Genomic DNA, 20,966 nt, shown 5'->3' with positions numbered 1-20,966 from the left:
CCCTCCACCCTGTACTGGCAGGGCCTTCTGCTCCTCCTGAGAGCCATGTCGTCCCCTGACCTCAGCAAAACTCTTAATCTGGGAATGCTTCACCCAGACCCTTGGGTTTGTCTTCTCATGCTCTCCCACAGCACCTTTACCTGTTCCTCTCTTCTGGCAGCTCCTCCATCACATGCTCCCCTTCCTACTCAGCTCTGAGCAAAGCACAGCCAGAGCAGAATCTGGCCACCCACCCCTTCATCATGTGAATGTCCTAGAGACGGCTCAGAGCTGGCGAGCCCAGGAGTGCTCTGGTGGAAGAAGCACTGAAGCCATGACAGGTTTCCTGAAGCCTGAATCATTCTGTTACTCTCCTGAAGCCACGTGCATCTTGCCTTCAAGACGTTCATCAGACAGCGTGAGAAGAGAGGAATGTCCCGAGTGCAGATCACTTATGCTGGAAGCATGTGCTCAAACTCACTTCTTTCCCCTCCAAAATATTCTTTATATTGTAAATAACTATTTGCTAATCCCCAGTCAAGGAGCCAAATGTCCATATTCCCTGCACACACAGCATAGGCTTTGAACCAGAGAGCCTGTGACAGTGAGGGTCACGTATCCGCAGCTGGCAGGTTGTACAGGCGCTTCCAAGGGACATGCACGTCATTCTCACTTGGAAAAAATGACAAAAAGCAAGGAAAAACTGCCCTCCACAGTTGCTGTGGCCACAGGCATTCAAGGACAAGGAAAATGCAATATAATTGGCCTCCCCTCTTCTGCTATCTCTCTACCACGTGTACGTAACTATCAATCAGACTGTTCTCCAGGCTGATGAGCTGAAATATTGCAGGCAATTCTTTCTGTTGTCATGGAAACAACTGCTGTCAGGCCTTTTCCTTTTTTAACTGTGTCACTAAAGGCATGTTTTCATTCAAGAGCTACAGGGAGGCCCTCAGAGTCCAGCATCAGCACTCAGGCATTAGTGGAATCTACTTGGCTCACTCGCTCACGCCGCAACACAGCTTCTGCCTCCAGTGCTACTGCAGGGCCAGCCAGCTCGTTATTGTCTAGATCAGTACGAAGCGGTTCAGCACCTCCAAGCCATTTCCAGCCAAATCCTTACAGCCCTTCGGAAAGGCCTCAGACTAGACGCAGAACCCAAGAGAGGCAATTTATCCCCTTGAGGATCTGGGCCAGCAAAGAGAAGAAAGGTTCCTTTTTGTTTTACAGTTCTCATAGATGCCACCACTATAATGCTAATCTCCATTGCACATTTTGCTTGCACATATTCCACCCCCCTCTGGTAGTCACCACACAGCCCTCCTAAGCCTGCAATTATCTTTAATTTAACAGCTACAAAATCCATCATCAGCTAGTGCCTAAGCAAAGCAGATCATACAGCAGTTGTAAGCAGAGGCACCATTAATATCACGCCAAGAGATCCATCTAAGTGCTGCCTCTCAGAGCCATACCTTCCACAAAAGATATTGCTACATCAATTAGAGCAGCAGAGCACCACATTACCCCAGGGGGCTGCTCCATAACACAGGGCAGATGTGGCCAGAAGTCCTGGGGAAGGTTTCAGGGTTCCTGGGAACAAAAGCAACACCCGTCTCACTCATTTACAGAGCCGAATCCACAGGCAATGGACACCAAGCCCACCTTCTGCCATTCCTCCCCTGCAGCTGGACACTTACTTCACCATGGCTCAAGTAGCCTTACAAAAAGGTACCCAAATTCAGTTTTTTAATGAGAGCTGAGCCAATTAACGTAAAATTAAGTAAATCTACTTCCCTTCTGCAGGATAAGGACCTGCTGTTTTCATGGTACTCCCAGGAACCTGGAACAATCAACCAAAAAGAGAGCAAGGCAGGCAGCTGCTCTGACCCAAAGTCACTAGAAAGACACTAACATTACAAAATTGTTAATGAACTTCAGAAAAGCTCAGGACATCCCTCATAGAACAAAAGCGTGCTGCTGCAGACCTCTGCAGAGCTACTGCAGAGTAATGCACCACTGCTACGGGACAGACGCAGACCAGCCGATCGCTGCGGAGGTGGAAATGGAGTCTTGCAAGTCACTCTGGGCAATGCGGCAAGTGGGCAAACCTTTGCTGGGAGGAAGTCCCAGAACCACTGTAGCTGCGCTACGGCAGCAGAACGTGCTGCTTCAAGACCAGCCTCCACAGTGTTTCACCACTTACCTCTGCTAGCACGCACAGGAGTGAAACCCCTGGCAGCAGGCCAGGCCCTGCCTGCTCCTGTTTGGATGCAGCGGCAGCCGGCACCACTGGGGCTGGCAGTGGCAGGCAAACCAGGACCTGCTGTCTGCAAGTAAACAGAAGCACTGACTCACCAAAGCCCGTCGCAGAGCAGCCCTCCCTCAGCACTGCTACAGCAGAAGCAATCTGTCACACAGGTCTGCGCTACAGCTCTGTCCTCTGATCTCTTCAGGAGCAGAATGGGAAAGGCAGATGTCTCTTATTTCCAGTTGAACCTAGCTGAACTTAAGGAGCAAACCTCCCACTCAAGGCAAGGGAGAGGACAGGCTTATTTGTGCTCTAATAGACTCACTGCTGCTGCAACGTGAGATACTGCAGTGACTGAGGAGAGAGGAGGAAGGAGAACTGTCTGTATTAAATATCTAGAAACACACTGGCATACCTCCATTCTCCCTCTGCTAGCTGGTCTGTTTAGCAGCTCGTGCTTACACCAGGCACTGTTGGAATATTCCCTTGGACTTCCACCGATGCCTTCAGCCAAAGGAGCAATAACGCTGTTCAGGACTAATTAGATAAATACAAACCCCACATATCCTCACTGGACACTATGGCCCAGCAGATGAGAGATTTATTCATAATGTAGCAGGCTTTGAGGGAAGCATGGCAGCACACGGATTAAACATTACATAAAGATGATGCACAACAGGCCTGTGCTCAGGCTGATCTCAGTTCAGTGCCTGAACCCAAGACGACAGAAGCATCATGCGTGAAGGCAAATTATTCATTTTCTAAACATGAGCTAAGAGGCTCTTAAACAGCATCGCGCAAGAGCCAACCACAGAAGACTCAAGAGGTGCGGTGTTCTCTCAATGTCTGGGAAGAGAAAGGGAAGGTAAAGACATGCAGAAGAAGGAAGAAGTCCCAGTTGGTGTAAGAAGGATTAGTGACCCCTCCTGCCAGAGGCTTATTGACAATGTGACCCCAAACCTTAGAAAAACCTAAGCAGACGCCTCTGCTATCTGTCCCCTTCATAGCTCCTGACACCCATGCAGCAATCTGTTACTGCTGTTCACAAGGGAAGTTTATAATGTGCTTAAGAAAAACCCTGGTCCTGGGAGCTCAGCTGCAGCTGCCCAAGCCTGTGTATACTCAATTCGCATATAAACCAACAAAACATACTGTTTTCATTGTGCAACATGAGGGTAAAAGGCATGGGGAGGGAGGCGGGACATGGAAACTGCAGCTTTCCGTTTAAGGGGTTCACAAGAGACAGATGCTCATCTACCACCTGCATTTCTGAAAGCCGCCCTCCAGAACAGCCAGTGACACCCTCGGCTACAGCAAACACCACTGAACCAGCCATAATTCCCTCTCACGCCCTCCCATCTGGAGACTACAAACTGAACCAAAACCTCAGCTTCTATTTATTTTGCTCCCCTCCTTCAGAGGAACATCAGAAGAAAGGAGTCATCTGCACCCTTCTTAACCCTTTGGCCTTTCGCTTATTTCTCAGCTTGGAATGAGTACAAACAACCACGGAGGGGAGCAGCAATCACCCCCTCCAACAGCAGCAGCAGCAAGCACAGCACTCCAGGCAGAGGTTACTGGCAGTGCAGCGCACTGACTCTCCAGCCGGCGCTGAGTCTGGAAAAGCAGCCTCTCCTAGCAGACGGAAAGTCACATGCTTTCTTTCCTGCCTGTGCTCCAAGGCAGATCCGTGAAGACAGACTGAAAGCTTGCAATTTCACAACGAAGATGTATGTAACGAGCTGTGCCGGTTCCTTGAAGAACAGATATATGACTGTCAAGCACTGTGCTTAACTCCACATAACTATTGGCAACAGGGACTGATGCAGTTTGTACAGGTTGCAACAGCCCAGCATCTGTCACTGTATTTAAATGAGTCTGTTCTTCAGATCCTCCTAGATATGAAATGTTTTATTAAAAGGCAGGAAATTTTCATCAAACCATAGGAATAGTTTCTTTGAAATTCAGATGTAAAGTAAAGCAAAGATTACCCACTGAAATTTTGCCATCTTTTCTCTTAACCAGGGCACAACACTTCCCCAGGTGATCCTAGGAGCACAGACCAGTCTCACTGGTCTTTGCTTCAGGCAGTCTGAAAGTCAGACATCTCTGCTTCGTGTTAGCCTCTCATGGGTCCTCGCGTGTGAGACTTTGGATTGCAGGCTGTAAGAGGAAACTTCTGCCAGGCTACAGATTGCTATATATGAAGGCCAGGGGAAACAATTATAATTCAGCCTGATTTTCGCAAATAAAACCCCAACAGAACAAACTGACCTATGAAAATTCCAAGAAAATTGTCAATTTTGATTTAAAAGCTGCTAAAGGATAATTATGTTTTTGAAATTAGTGTTTTTCAATTTGTATTTTATTTTCAGTTTTAGCTTTGGTGCCAGTCCTCCTGTAGCTCCTAGTTCAGACTCCCACACTGGGTTTTCTTCTAGCTAAATAGCTTTTGTTTCCAATATATGACAAGAAATCTCAAAACACAGATGTTCTGCTGATGCGAAGCCAATGGTACAAAGTGTCTCCAGTTCCTTCCTCACATGGATTTCCTACACATTGTTAAAGAAGTTAAGGAATCTACCACCAAAACCAACTCCAAAGCTAAAGGACTGGGCATTTGCTCAGTTAATATGTATGTGGGAATATTCTCTACGGAGGAGAATGCACAATCTTGTAACTGTATAAAATGCTAATTATCTGCTTGGTGGGGTTTTTTTGGGGAAAAAAAATCACACCTGGATATTTTCAAAGTTATAAAGCCCTTGGAAAATTTTGATATTGCTGGGAGTCAAGCTAATAACTGATGGTCACCATTACACTGAAAACAGTAAAATTGGCTCTGTCTACTGATTGATGGAGGTCATGTAATATTTGTCTAGCTCTAAAATAAGTATTGGCAAAAAAAAATGTCCTAAGCCTTCTTACCCAATAGAAAGCACATAGACATGCTGCAGAGGGATGTTTAACACCTCAGTTAAGTGATACAGTATGGTACCAACACCTCACAGGTGGAGGTCGGTCAAGAAGCTCTGAGTTGGATGGAAGGCTGAGTTCCAAAGAGGGACGCTGGTGGCGGGCTGCAGAACAGAGCTCAAAAGTAGAGTCTGACAAACTGGATTAACTACAGATCACATTCGTTGTCCGTCGTGGTGTGACTTGACAGGATTAAACTCCTGAATAAAACATATTTGCCATCTGGACAGCTCTAACAATGGTGTCCTTAGAACTCACACGCATTCTCAAACATGGGATAACCAGAGCATGTCAGCTTAGGGGTTCAACGTGTTTTCTGCAGAGCTTATGGCCCAAGAGCTAAGACTCTGTTCCTCTCCCCGATCCCTAGTATGTAGGCTGGCAGAATAACTGGGAAACGCAAACTAGCTTGCTGTAACATGGCAAATCAGTTCTGGAGATCAATGACTAAGATATCAGGACTATTTCACTTATATATTTAGGCAGAAGCCTAGCTACTGTGCTTTCACCTAATATGCCTCAGTTAACTTCAAACGCCACAATGCAAAAAAGCATTGCACATTCTAAATCGGGTTAAAAAACCACCACAAACACACAAGCTTTCATTTCTTTTAACGCTCATTTATGGTACAATATAAGGTAAGGAGGACAGGACAGATGATCAGTTTAGACACAGAAGATTACCCTTGGGAAGACAGCAAGGTTTAGGGGATAATGCAGAAAGCACAAACTTTTGGTAGCAAAACCAGAGGAAAAGCCCATTTGCCCTTCTCTCGCTATTCCCCTTCGCTGGGGCAGAATGTCTCAAGCCCTCATTACAGCAAGGCTCCATTTACATAAGAGCTATAACAGTTCAGGTTCAGTGCTGGCTTGTGGCATCTCTCCACCTCCCCCAGTTTCAAGGCAATTGCTACAGAAGTCGTGCATGCAACGCAGGGACAGAGAAAACACTGTCTGTTGGGCTGTCGTTTCACATATAAATCTCAACAACGTTGCAAAATTCAAACTGACAGTCTTTGTTTCAACAGAGCAGAATTGGTACTATGAAATGCACTCCAGATGCTCAGTGGCATTTCTCAGTATGAATCTATTCCTAATTCAAGGCTTGCTAAGAAAATACATACCTAAATTGAGGATTTCACTATGGAAAAAAAAAACACATTAGATTTTGCCAAGAGACGGACTAAGCTTTCAGGGTCTTCGAAGTGGTTGCAAAGAAATACCCTCCCCACAGATCTATATGCAAAATGTCCCAGACGCCTCGGAGCTGGCTCTCCGAGGCCTAGGGAAGGCAGGGCTGGAAGCACGACCGTGACAGTGTAACCTCCCTCCGGGATTTCCCGTTCATTGTTTGCAGAAACACCACCTGTGGAAGCAAGAGCAGCTTGACCAACACAGACCTCTGGGTCTGCCCGGTGCCAGCGGAGTTGAGAGGGGATTCAGAGAAGCCCTTCACCAGAGAACTGTAGCACCAAAAGGCTGAACAAACCTTGTGACAAATAGAAATAAATCCCTTCGGTGCCTGGGGTGGCACCAGAGACCAGTGACCACTGCTATCTTGGACCCAGGCTGAGAAGGACCCTTGGGAACACGAGTGTGGCTCAGGGTGGGGGAGCCCTGCAAGTCTCCCCTTTCCTTCAATCCCTTTGCTTGCCCGCACCTCCTCTCTCCAACATCGTGCATCATCCACCAGGCTACTGTAGAAAATGCACCTTTCAAACAGACCTCAAAATTCTGCACAGACCAGTGTCATGTCAAAACAAGCGTGGGGAGCTTAGCTGTTTTCATGCTTAATTCTCTTCTTAAATTTACTTGAGGCTGCACAAGACCAAACCCTGCCATACCGGTGTGCACCAGCCTGCCTCCAGCAAGCGCTTCTGTGCTCCAGGTACCCCCCCTCGCCCTTCTGCTTTTGGCTCCAGCCTAGCCAGGCAGTACACACATCCATCTCTTCCACTTTGCATTCCCAGCACTTGCCCCAGAAGTAAAAGTCTGTTCTGTAACTCAGACTACTGCCTGGCCAGATGAATCATTACCTCACAGGGTTAATTAACGGTACTGAGCAGCAATTGTTAAGCAAACAAACTTCCTGGCGAAGCTAGAGATTTTACAGTCTTTTGCCAAGTCTAAATATATTCAGCTTTTTAAAGATCTGACTGCGCAACAGTTTAATCACATGCGAGTACAACAGTTAAATATTGTAATTTAAATACATGAGGAACATCACAAACTTGGAGAGGATCTGGGACATCAGGAGGAGGAGGCAGGGGGGCTTGAAGCAGTGCTCGGGCTCTGAGGAGCCAGAGCCAAGCTCTGCGGGGCCGGCTGTGCGCAGAGCAGGGAGCGATGGGCTTCTCTGCCAAGAGCACATGACAGACAGCAGGGAAGCATCCAGCACTCTCAGATGGTCTGGCATGGGCATTTTCTGGCTAGCGCTAGATGGTCCATCCTGTAACCCCTTTTCTTCTCCATCCAGTCTCTCCACATCTCCCTTTATACCCTAACTCCCAGCCAGCCCCTCACTTTTACAGGCGGATCAGTTAATAAAGGGAAGTATCTTCTCCTCCCTGCCGCGATCATTCCCATGTCATCTGGAGCATTTTCTGCTTCATTCTGCTATGGGGTATGTCCGGACTGGTATTAAAGGGGAGACACAGGCGTTCTCTGACTGACAAGCCCATGAGAAATCCAGCGATAACCAAGTTATAAGGCACTGGTATAAAATGTCAGGCACTTTAATGATGAATGCAGCTTTAGTACTGAATTTTGCCTTTAGCTTTTAAAGTTAAACCTGGTCGGTCACACCCATTTGCACACAGTCCTTTGGAGCAGAAGTGTAGAGGGTAAAATATGGGGCTGCTGAATCTGCCTAACTTTAGAGCCAGTATCCGTATTTCACTGTACCAGGATGGTACACAAAATGACGAGCATTTCTAAGCAGACTGTTTGGACCACAGTTGATTTACAGTCTCCTGGGAAAGCTTTTCTTTCTGTCACTGTATAAGAAACTAACACAATTTGACTGCAAAGATTGCATTGTGCTCCATACATTCCTCAGAGATTACTTTTCCCCCAAGTCTCCCTTCAAGCAGGAAGCTTCTTTTTTTGTTAATACAGAAGCTGATGGAAGTTGACTAATGCTGTTAGCTATCTTTTGATCAGAATTGATTTGGCAGAAATTGAAATAATCTGCTAGAAGAAAACTAAAGCGCTACTATAAAAACATACTCCAAGATTGAATTACTTCGGTTTCAGAAGTGGAAAAAATGTTGCTTTGCATGCGTCTGTGTGGTGACAAACGCACAAAGTACCTTGAGGCATTTAGGAACGAACACTCATCAGTGACCACCTTCGCTGGAACACGGGGCAGCGGAGTTCAGGTCCCCGTGGTGCAATATCCCTAAAAGACATCCCAGCAAGCTACCTGCCATTTTTGCTTACAATCCACAGTATCTTGCCAGGGAAAAGACAGAAGCATGCATATGGAGACTGGACTTCTGTTTGAATTAGGGACGGTGGAACTTCTTGCACACACATAATGACAACAAATACAAACTAATTATCTGTTCTCTCACCCAAATCCAGCTGCATCAGTCTTGTTTACACACAAGCTTCTTAAAACATTGTGCAAGCACTTAGCGAGTCAAATCAATTCCAGATCTTTTACCCAAAGCCAGGTTATCTGTTAGGAAGGTAGAACAGAGGCTCCACCATCCAGCCACAAGAAACATGCCAGCTTTTAATACAAGTTTTATATAAAACACACCTAAAAATATTTTGAAAGGAACTGTCCCCAGTGACTCGTCCCAGGCTCTCAGAAAGAAGACAAAGCAGTAGATGCATCCAGGAGGCAATCAGCTGCAAACATCCAGCTTCCCCTCACACTGGCTAGCAGTTCCCAGACCTTCTGGATGAACACATTTCTGTTACTTGCACAGCTCTGTATACCCATGCCAAAACAAAATGACATTCATAAACGTGACTAGTTAGCTGCTGATACTGTTTGACGGTTACCGATCATGGGCTTGTCTGGAAGCAAAGACAGACATGAGAACAAAGCATTGAAGTCTATAAGCATTGCTTGAAGTTTACTTGAATAAAAGCCGCCTCACAAACCTTACCTGTGCCAAGGATGCTCCACTTCCTTTTTTTAGCTCCAAGAAGTTCTCACTCAGTTTTCCTCCCTTGTTACTTGAGTTGCATTTATAGCACATCCACCTCATCAGGCCTTTGGTTACCATCCCACACTCTTTACTCAGCAGACACAGTGAATGGTACAAGTGGCCACAGCTGTAAAGAGAAGAGAACTCTGCTAGGTGCTTGAAAGCAGGGTAATGCAGCCTGACAGCTCTACACTTTGGAGGGGAAATGGAAAACAAGGCTGCTTATCTGTAAATACAGATCAGCAGTATATACACTTCCTTCGTACCTCCACACCCTCCTGTAGTATTTCTAGACTTGCAAAAATAACAGTAGATGCCTATTTGCTGATACAGCTACAGATCATAATACTAAGGTAATAATGATCTTGTCTTATTTTACAGCCACCTGGTCTCAGACAGGAATATCGGAGATGCCAACAGAGTACGTAGTCAGGGCTGCAGTAGATCTGAGATGTACAAATACAGGCAAATGAATCCAGGGTGCTGCAGTTGCACAAACTGCATTGCTGGGTGAGATGACAGATAAACTGACAGCTTACTGAACAGCTCTCACAGAACTGTAAGGCAATTCTTTCCAGCCGAGACAGAGCTGGCTGCATGCAAAGAAGGCTGGCTCTGATGGGTTTGATTAGCCAGCCCTTTTACAGTGCAAGGGAGCAGGGATACATGCTCACAGGAATACATGTGATTACTTGTGCGAGTCAAAGACCAGTAGCATTGTTTTTTCTTTTTTTCCCTTTTAAAACTACTAACGTGATCACAGCTGTGACCCTACCCCTTAACTTTACCTGAAAACAATGATTTCGTCAGCAGTTTCTTGCCTTCTTTTGTACTGCTGTAGACAAATGCAGCAATAATCCTGCTTTGGGGTAAGCCCTCTAGTGACAGAAGCTCTTAGGTTACACAGGGACCAGTGGAGATCATGGTTTAAAAGATTCGTAGTTGTCTCTAAAAGGGTCTGTGTAGAAGACAATATACAGAATAACTAGGTCATTTTGTCATCTCCAGACTGCAGAAACTCCACATTGATCAATTCTTCGTAACAAGCAGCTTAGCAGATTACTAAGAGCAAAACCATGCCAACAAAATTGCTTCTCTTTATATGTTTTCTAGCCACTGCCCTCAAAATACTTATCCTTTCATCACATGTTAATGGAGGCAATACCTTTTCACTCTTAAATAGGTAAGTCCTTTATTGATTTTTGTCAAAGAACATTAGAAGAGACATGGTAGGCTCATTTTGTCATCTTCCATACCAGACCCCTCTTTTTTCCCTCTACCTGGTAAGCTACTGCTTACGTCTCCCATTTTAGGAGAAACGTACTGATAAAAATCAAAGCCCAAATGCACTATCGCACTTAAAATACAAAAAAACCCCTGAACTTCTCATCTGCTAGTTCTCCCCAACTGAGATTTCCATTTCTGAAGAGCAAAAAGCAAAATACCCCTAGTTTTTAGCAGTCAGTTCTTCTTTCAGCAACAACAGGTATCAGGCATAGGTGCTCTGGTCTGTGATCTATCGATGCTCTGTAGCAGCAACTCACAAAAGGCTGCAGAGGTTGCACCAGTGGTTCATATCTGGCCTAGTCCAGATGTAATCTGCAGCCTGTACCAAAAAACTGCCAGGCAATGACAGAGGACCTGTGCTGCTCAGAGCAGACCTTTACCAAAAACCCAAAAGAGATAATGGCTCTTTATGTTCAGCCCCCTACAGGAAAGCTATTTCCCATTTTATTTTTAAATTGGATGCTGCTGCATGGAGGCCTGAGCAGTAGCTGCAATGGTAGTGCAATACAGTAGGCAGAACGAGGGAGGGTGAGTTTGGAGGAAGACTACGCATTCTGTTTTGGGGAAAATGAGTTTTAGAAACTGTTGAAGTTTGGAGGCTGCCTGGGATTTGAGACTGGACAGAGAAAGGCAGGAGTGAGATAAAGGTGAAGTCTCATCAGGTGACAAAGGAAGTGCAGCATTACCATTGGGAAGTGGCAAAAGAGCCTAATTTAAAAGGCAGCTATTTAAAACCCCATAAAAAGACAAAACATACTGGGTTTGTGCCTTTGAATCCCTAACTGCAGGATGAGCTGGAGAAAAAGCAGATGTTTACCCTTCCAGTACATTTAACATAAAACTGAACTACAGCAGTGTTCACATCACCGTGTACCTGCCAGTCCCTTCACTTGCAATCTGTCTGTGAGCAATACAGACTCATTCCCCTTCCCCCAATCACACAAATATAAATAACTTGCATGTCCATTTACTTTGCCCTGCAGAGAGAAATGGCAAATGAGAGAGTAGTAGGCTAGATAGCTAAAAGTAATCCCTGTATACAGCAGTGGACAGAACAGAAATGCGTGCAACTTACTTGTTCATAGTTAAAAGTGTCCAGCATTCCCAGGACAAGTCCTTGAATTTCTCCAAGTTTCCCTTTTCCATAAACTGGATCCTGTATGAAGAAATGAAAAGCTACAGCTGAATCACAGGATATGACCATTCTGGCTTTTTTTCAATCATTTTTTCTTCCTCCAGATTGGCATCGCAAACACAAGTTATGACTCCAGATTTAAAGATGCTGTACATGAACAAGGACAGCAGAATAATCCTCTGTATTGATGGGAAAATTGGTAATTAGCAAAACCAAGTAGATGACGACATCAATACTAATTACTGTGCTCGGGTCAAAACACTTCAAATGTGACCTTGGAAACTTCATTCAGGAAATGCAAGAGCTGACTGGAGAGCGCATTTGAGGAATATCGAAGAAAACAGCAGAAAATACCCTGCAGTGACACAGGAGGAGGTATCAACTCCGCCTGTGCTGCTGCTTGACACCGACTGCTACGGGTGTCTGCTGGTCAGCGAGCTCCTGGGCTGCCTGCAGGGCTCCAGGCCCCACGCTGCCAGCGTGCTTTTGCCCAGGTCAGAGGGTAATTCATTCACTCCTCAGTCTCTGTGCATCCACAGGTCACCCCCAAGCTCATTCAACATGCCCTCCGCTGCAGGTTGCAAGCACAGAGATCCAGTGGGCTGTGCAGCTGCACAGCAGTATGCAGGGATCCTGGGCAACCCTGGTCTCACATCCCAGATGACAGAACATCACCTAGGGAACAGGGGCCTGGCAGGCTCTTCTGTTGCTGCAGGGATGATTTCCACATGCCCTGAGCAGCTTTATCTCCATGTCCCAGCAGCCCAAGCGAAGGGTTGTGATACAAGTCATTGCCCTGGTGCATCTCAACCACTTTCCTTAGGCCTGCTCCAAACCAAACCTCCACTTCTCCTCCACAGCCACCCTGGCACCCTCTGAAGCATCGCTCAGTGCAGGACAGGAACCCTGGTCTGGGGTGAGCTTAGCAAGGAGCCCTTTGGGAGCTGCTCTCCATGACAGCGCACAGCCTCTCAAACAGGCAGAGATGGGCAAAGCACTGGAAGAGAGGAGAGACTTCTGCAACACCCTTCCTTCCTGCTGGGCCCTGTTGCACAACAAGAGAGCAGGCTCCTGCTCATGGGCAGACTGGACCATGCCAGGAAATACCTCTGCCCAACAAGCAGCACGGTGAGAGTTGGCTGACAGCTCCTAGTGGCCACAAGCGCTATCAGCCACCAGCACTAGTGTCTGCTGGGCAGAACTGATCCTGACAGACCTCTCCATGCAGGTTGCAGGGGTGCCCTGTCCCCTACCAACATGCAACAGGGGTGCCCTGTCCCCTACCAACAACCAACACTTCCAGCACACACATGCCAAGAACACAACTTTCTCCTACTTGTCTTTGCAGCAGCAGCAAGATCAGACTAGGATGCAACACATTGATATTTCACTAAAGAAGATGCCCTGCAAGCTGTTGGCTAACCAGCTGGGATACAGCTAGTCTTTGTTTCTTTAACATAAATGGGAAGCAAGGAAGAGGAGCTGGGTTAGTAGCAGGATCTACTACTGGCTACTGCAGTGGTGTGATCCACACTGTGCAGCCCAGCTTCAGTTCCGTCCCTGTGGTCCAGACAGTCTGATCTGCAAAAGAGCAAGGCTGTGCCCTCTCCACCCCAAACTGGCACCGGCGAGGCACACATGTGCCTATAATCAGAATAAGTCTATTCAGGAACGCCTCAAAAGAGGATCAGGGGAATTCGTCTTCGTGTAATCCCCAAGGCTGACAGACAGTTGAACTGGACCTGGGAAAAAGCATTTTGCCCTGCTGGGTGGCAGTGGAAGGATAGTGGGGGAAGCCTGCTGGAAGTTGAGAGAAGCTGACTGGTAGAATGGACAAGACATTGGCAAAAATAGATCGACTGGCAAGATGTGAAAAGGAAACTAACCTAGAGAGTAGAAAAATGATGGCGACACAGTGGAAACAGGAACAGAAGGAGCTAGATGAACAAGCTCTGGATGTGATGAATGAGAAAAGGAGTAGGAGCAAGGCTGATTCCATGCTGGGACTGAGAGTGAGGGAGAGAAAGGAGAATCAAGAGTGAAAAAGCAAGTTGACAAAGGCGACTAAAGTAGCATGGAAGTTACACTGCAAGATACCCAGAGAGATCACCAAAGCAGCTATAGAAAGCAAGTCAGGCAATTTTTAAACAACAGCCTTCAGAGGAAATGTGACAGGCAGAAATGCCAACATTCAAGCCTAAATAAAAACAGCACTGAGTAATAGCACTTGAGTCAAAACCAGCTGTAGATTTGGAATATACAGAAGAGCTCGACATGCTGCAGAGGCTGCTTTTTTGCTAGGTGAACAGTACAGCCTCAAACAACACTAAGTTTTCTTTCTGCATGCATAATTTAAAAGCAACAGCATAGAAAGTACACTACGCTGAGTCACCATATGAATTATGGTGGGCAACAGGGAACTCAGGACTTTCAACGCAGCATGTATGTGATCCATAACATAGAGCAAGTTATTTTTGTATCCACTAGATACTCACTTTTGTAAAGCACTCAAGTATATGGCCAAGGAAACCCAAATAGGTAACTCATGAACTGTACAGATGCAACCATTTACACATAGCAACTCAAACTTCCCAAGCTGCAAGTAGAGACTTTCAAAGCAACTTGTTTCTTGTCTGGATAGAGATAGAGGAGGAAGAGGAGACACGAAGAAGAGAGAAAAATGAAAGAGCCACCTACAGCTTTGCAGAGGAGGAATGTGACTCTGAGGGCCAACTTTCAGTTGCTCATTTTTTCTCAAGTCATGCTTGATGATCTCTAAAAAAAGGCAGGTAGGAAGAGAATGGACTTTTCTCCAAAGAGGAGGCATGTAGTTTAGCAAAGCCTTATACTGAGCCTGGCAGTCAAGTGCAAATGGTGACGTTCATGCATGTTTCCTGCCGGCAGCCATTAGACAGTGCTTCATGGGCCCGGGCTGCAGCTGCCTGCCTGCCTTTAGCATGAAATCCAGAGCTGTCATTTCACCTTTCCAACAAGTTATAATGCTTTCTTCCAATTTGCTGGTTTCAGGCCCCACAAAATTTATAGTCACAAGAGCCTTGTGGGATCAATTACTTTTATGGAGGAATATGTTTCATTAATTCCACTGTATAAAATTCACCTCAGTTTGGACTTTATGCATGCTCCAAATACACTGTATGGGATGGCACATCAGTCAGTTGCATCAAGCCAGGAACAGATCCCAGCTACTGCTTCCAGGCTGGTATTTCCCTGGGGACGTGGCGACGCTCAGCATGGTAAGCCAAAGCCAAGCTCACTGCCCAGTGCTGCTACCAACAAACAGATCAGGAAAAGCTGGCAGGTACTCAGATGCAAGCCAGAGATGCTCATGCAGCCTTTCAGACAGTTCTGTCTCCTCCATTTCCAATTTCTTCCCAGGTCCAGGAAATAGCACTTTCTTTGCTAACAGCACTTACAGAACTGTGCTAATAAATGCACTATGAACTCAGAAAACGCATTCACTTGCAGCTTGTCCCATCTGCAAGGGGACAGAGCAATTATTGTACGTAAAACTAATCCCAGCATTGACCTTCAGGACTGGAAAGAAAAAAAACAGGCAGAGCCCTAAGCAGGGATGGAAAAAAATAAGGCAAAGGCTTTCTAGATCTTTCTGCTTCTACTCTGGAACAGTTTTTAGAGATTCCTTCCTTCCCCACTTTGAGGTTCCTACAGGTAGATTTTAAATTTCTAGCTTCTCCAGTTCTCCATTTTGTAGGAGGCATCAGCTGCATCTACTTACAAAACATTCATGAAGGATTACAGCTTTGTAAGGGAATTAACACTCAACCTTTCAGCCCTCTTCAGACAGCATTCACATCCTTAATGACATGGAATTTTTCTTAATGCTCAAGAGGATTCCTCTAGTATCTCTCTTAATACAGTTATTTCAGACTTCCTATTTAATAAATACCTTTACAACATTATTAAGGATGAGCAAGAATATAAATATATCAATCGTTATTTCATGTGACTTCAATTATATAAAGTTGAATCAATATTCTGTAATAGGCAGATGCCAAGAACATACTTAATTTCCGTGAAAGCTGTGGAGTCTGGTCATAGCCATTTGCAAGGTGCCCTTTAGCAAAGCATTTTAGTTGCAAAGTTAACATTTGCATAAGGTATAATCTGTAAGCAGTTAAGCCCAGAAGAGGAACAAAAACAGTCCACAAAAACTGGAATACACTAATTCCTTTTCAGAAAAGGCAAGATAATCTACCTCAGTTTATTGATGTCATCCACCTTACAAAAAAATCGCCCAGTTAATTACTTGTTCTACCTTCCAGACCTGCAGCTCCAGTGCATTTATGCTCTACCACCAAGACTTGACCTCTGTTGGAACAGATTTTGAGGGCATTTTCAGACAAGCACCACTTATAATTCTGGGTTTCACAGAAATATTTTGAGGGCTTGGGAAAGGCTGTACATTCTCCAGGGCCTAGCAGAGCTGGTTTAAGAATTTACTTATGGTCACAGTTAAAGTGGCACATCAATAACATTTTGAATGAGGCCCCACAAACGGCTCAGACCCAAGGCAGAACGGTTTGGCACCAGGGTTTAGAACTTTACACGGCTTCAAAGAGCAATGACACAGCTTTGCAAAAGGAATGCCCACACAGGGCTAACAAAATAGAGATCTTTCTAGCTGAGAAAGCTGTTGAGACAGAGTGTTCTGGGGAAACACCATGTATGCATGACATATGATTCTTCCCCGTAGGGCACTTAAATGGCGTTCCCAGATAATCCAAGGAAGCAGATGACAGGTCACACTACACAGGGAGGCAAAAAATCCAGTGCTCCCTGCTGTCTAACACAGGGGGAATTTCTTTCCTGATCCCAAACATGGCAAGGGTTCAGAAGCCCTGAACATTTGAGCTGGGCACTCAAAGACACGGCCACGCAGTAAGATGTATTCATCACCATTGCCGACATCATCTTCCCAGCTGAATTCAAAGCAACATTCTTCGAAGGGCCAAGCTGTGCACCAAAATAAAAGCCAAAGAAAACCTCCCACAGGCATCCAGTGCAAGCCCTGAAGCCACAGTTTAACACAACACAGCTACAAACACACAAGCAAAAGTAACCTAGAGGAATGCAATCCCAGAAATCCAGAAATAAAAGTTGGTGTGAACGCCGTTTGAATGGAAATGTGTGGCTTTAAGCACAAGAACAAAGGGTTAAATGAAGGGTCTGTCTTGGTAACAAAGGACACCGTTCCCAGCTGCAAAGCTGAAGAGGGTGTCAAGCACTGAAGGCAGCAGACTGACAAGAGCCCAGCACAGACAAGTTATCAGTGGAAGACCCCATGTCCTAACATGAGGAGGATGACAAGTGTGCAAAATATCATGCACTGTTTTTCTACTAGCCCAACAGGAGAACAGACTACAGACACGTATTTCAAACCTAGGTTCCAAACAAGGGAAAACAAAATGTGCAGCAATCTGGCCTATGATTTACAGAAGATTAAGTGAGATTCAGAGGCAAAAATCCACCTTGTAACAGCCAGCAACTTCTAAAAGACATACCTAAGCTGTCCAAACCGAAGCTGTCATCATCAATCAGAGGAACCCCAGAGATGCAGTAAGGGGCTGACACAAATGACTCTACTGCCCACAAATGATCCAGGTAAGATCACTCATTCCCATACATCTTAGGTGTTTGCAAATATGTGAGTGCGAATGAAATCTATAAAAGTGTTAAGTGAAATCTATATGAGTGTTAAGAGGCAAAGTCAACTTTTTTAGAGATCCTGTAAATAAATACCACCTTCCCTTCCACAGGATCTTCTAATGAGTTTTACAACACTATTTTCCCTACACCTGTTTCCGAGCTACAAGGTACCAATTACTACTCCTATTTTATGAAGTTCTGATACTAATGTTCTTCACCTGGAATTCAGTCCTTCTCTCTGAATGCATTTTAAGAAGTCATCATTTCTCCCCATGTTTTTCTCTAGTTGTATGAAAACATCTGCCTTTTTAAATCACTATTTTGTCAGACTGAATTTGTAAGGCTGACAAGGGAAATGGAATGAGCAGGAGGAATTTCCCCCTGCCTCCAAACCCAGTGACCAGAGCTGCACATGCTGCTTTAAATAACGCCTTACACATTTTTGTCCCTGGTAAAAGTACTTCACCTGATGCACTGTAAGCATCCCATTATCCTCTGCAATAGTGCCATCACACCAACCACTTCCTGTACCACTGGCAAATACGCTTCACTCATCGGTTGCCTCCAGGACATGAATGCCAGCCTCTAGAAAAGGGTTTTTCTATTTCTGCTAAAAGAGTCCGTAAGAACAGAAATGAGATGAAATATTTGAAGACTGCAAACAAGAATTTCCCAAGGGAGAACAGGATCTTCCTCCACACTGTAATACCTCCCGGCTGTGTTATCTTCACAGTGGCCACTGGTTTGCCTCTTGCCCCATGCTGGTAATTCTCAACATAACCCAGGAAAGCCCCCCTGTCAACCTCCCACTTATTCATTCACAGCTTCTGTATCATTTCCTGCCTACATTAAACATCAAACAAAGCTCAATAGGAAATTATATCTAATGCCCCAGTTAAAACTAGACAAAATAAGTTATTGAAGAGGCATTAAGTTTCCTTGGCACTTTCTACCTTTGATAAAACTATATTTCATTTGATTACACTTTTTATCCACTCTTTTACAATATTTTTCTTTGTCTTTAATTGTGATTTTTTCCAAAATCCAAGATTGTGCATAATATTAAGATCAAACTAATAGGCTGCTAGAGGTGCGTGTTCACCCTGTGAAGCCTGTAAGCCCTTTTCTACATTTTCTTCTCTCATCTGGAATAGAAACCCTGAAGAGTAATTCAACACTTTCTTCAATCATTCCACTCCATAATGCAGACAATTCCTCTAATTCATTTTCTGCATTTCTCAAGGTTTGCTATTAAATACCAATCTCATCTTTTGTCTATTTTGCAAATTAACAAATCATATCTGCTTCTGATCACTCAACCCAAGATCCTGTTTTGAAATCAGCTCTTCTACAAGGTGTTTGCTGCTCACTAACAAACATCTCTCAAATAATACATTGCACCATCAATCAAAATGGCCCAGTCTTGATCTCTTTCTTCAAAGCCCATAAACTTTGCTTTAGTGTTTTCACAACTGCCCATCGCAGAGCCTTAGCTAAATGGCTTTCAACAAATTTAGTCCCAAGTTTTGAGAAATTCATAGTGGCTTTGCCCCTAAAACTGCTAAGTTTCAGTTCAAAGTAACTACAACCTTTGAGATAATATTTTATTTGGTTTGCAGAAATTACCTCAATTATCTTCTCACAGGTCTATGTGTTCCCACACGTGTCCTCAGAGCGTCAAGTCTTCCAAGTCATTCTATCAGCTTTTCCAACTTATATCTCACCAACTGAACTTTTATTGCAATACTTTGAACCAGACAATTAGCTAATCTGATCTTCAACGACATGGAAATTGCTATCACATCAGGAAGTGTTCAGCTCTTCCCAATAACTGAGTGGCACAGCTTGGTAAAAGCTTCTTCTCTTCAGAAACTCACCTGTAGAATTCTCTGCAGGATTGAAGGAAGGGCAATAAATGCAGCCATGTTGTTCAGCACTTGCATTGTCAAACTCTTCAAAGCTGAAATATCAAACATAAAAGCCACCAGCAGTTCATTAGAACTCAAGGAGTAAAGAGAGATCAATCCTTCAGATTAAGAGAGGATTAATCCTTCAGGTTAAGAGAGTTTTATTTCAGTTCCTGTTTTCTAGTTTGAAAACAGTTTCAGTTTTTTTTCTTCTGCACATTTTGCACTAAGCACACACAGCTTTTTGTATCAGAAAGTGTATTTAAAAGTTTTCAATATCACGATGCCTCTCCCTTCCCCTCCCGCACCCTACCTACAGTAAACGTTCACATTTTGAGACTTACTTTGTAGCACTGTCATTTACTTTTCCTACTGCTACCAAAAACCAGTTTGGATGCCTCCTCCATGTTATAGTCCCACAGACTTCCTAGCATTAACCTTTGTATGAAACTTGTTCATCGATCCCCAGTTCCCCAAAGTAAGAGCCAATATTGAGATATGCATGGACCCAACAATTCAGCTTCTTTCTGGGGATAATTAGCTAGTTAGAGCAGTTTGGGAAGTATGCACATTAAGAGTGAAAACAAAATAGTTATGCTGGATTGAAGCCTATTATCCTCTCATCATTTCTGGTATCACTTCAGATGATTACTTTTCTGCAGGCATTAGCTCCCAAAAATGGATAATCTAGGGGACATTCTGAATTTATGGGAAAAGATGAGTTGAGGGAAGAGAGGTTATTTATATTTTTGGGTTACTGATCTCTGCAAGACTATCCCTAGGAGTCCAGGTACAGCTAATGGTCACTGCAAGGAAAGGAATAGAGGGAGGACAGTGTCCTGGTTTCAGCTGGGATAGAGTTAATTTTCTTCTTGGTAGCCGGTATGGGGCTGTGTTTTGGGTTTGGGGTGAGAACAATGTCGATGATACGCTGATGCTTTGGTTCTTGCTAAGTAGTGCTAAGCTGTCTCTGAATAGGTGCTAAGTGGCGCTCACACTGGTCAAGGACTTTTCAGCTTCCCCTGCTCTGCCGGGGGCACAAGAAGCTGGGAGGGGGCACAGCCAGGGGGAGTGCTGGCCCAGACTGGCCACAGGGCTATTCCATACCATATGACGTCATGCTCAGTATATAAGCTGGGGGCAACGATCGCTGCTTGGGGGACGGGCTGGCCATCGGTCGGAGGGTGGTGAGCAATTGTAGAGTGTATCGTTTGCTTTGTATTACTATTGTACTATTATTACTTGTTATTATTATTATTGTTATTATTATTATTATTACTGTTCTATTTTTATTTTACTTTAGTTATTAAACTGTTCTTATCTCAACCCACGAGTTTTCTCCCTTTTACCCTTCTGATTCTCTCCCCCATCCCACTGGTGGGGAGTGAGCGAGCGGCTGCGTGGTGCTTAGTTGCTGGCTGGGGTTAAACCACGACAGGACAGACAGCACAATCACCACCACGCTTACTTGTAATATGTTGCAATCCTTAACCACGCACAACTACAGTCACTGTGGGGCACAGGGCTGGACTGGACCAAAAGACACTATTCTGTCCCAAGACCACAGTATCCAAGCCCCTTTT

General features: G+C 44.8%; 1 protein-coding gene across 8 annotated transcripts in view; it reads right to left on the bottom strand.

Annotated features, from left to right (window-relative positions):
• VPS8 (VPS8 subunit of CORVET complex) overlaps positions 1 to 20,966 on the bottom strand; it is an 89,957-nt gene that overhangs the window by 3,881 nt on the left and 65,110 nt on the right. For all 8 annotated transcript variants that reach the window (XM_082319522.1, XM_082319519.1, XM_082319520.1 and 5 more), the window contains 4 exons: positions 19,354 to 19,436; positions 11,729 to 11,809; positions 10,155 to 10,324; positions 9,325 to 9,493 (listed from right to left, as the gene is read on the bottom strand). In XM_082319522.1, the coding sequence (XP_082175648.1) occupies positions 9,325 to 9,493; positions 10,155 to 10,324; positions 11,729 to 11,809; positions 19,354 to 19,436 (503 nt within the window). The remainder of the gene's footprint in view (positions 1 to 9,324; positions 9,494 to 10,154; positions 10,325 to 11,728; positions 11,810 to 19,353; positions 19,437 to 20,966) is intronic.

This window comes from Platalea leucorodia (genome assembly GCF_965183815.1).
Source record: "Platalea leucorodia genome assembly, chromosome: 8".
NCBI lineage: Eukaryota > Metazoa > Chordata > Aves > Pelecaniformes > Threskiornithidae > Platalea > Platalea leucorodia.
Note: the sequence above shows the minus strand (reverse complement) of the source record. Positions and strands in the feature narration are given on the sequence as shown.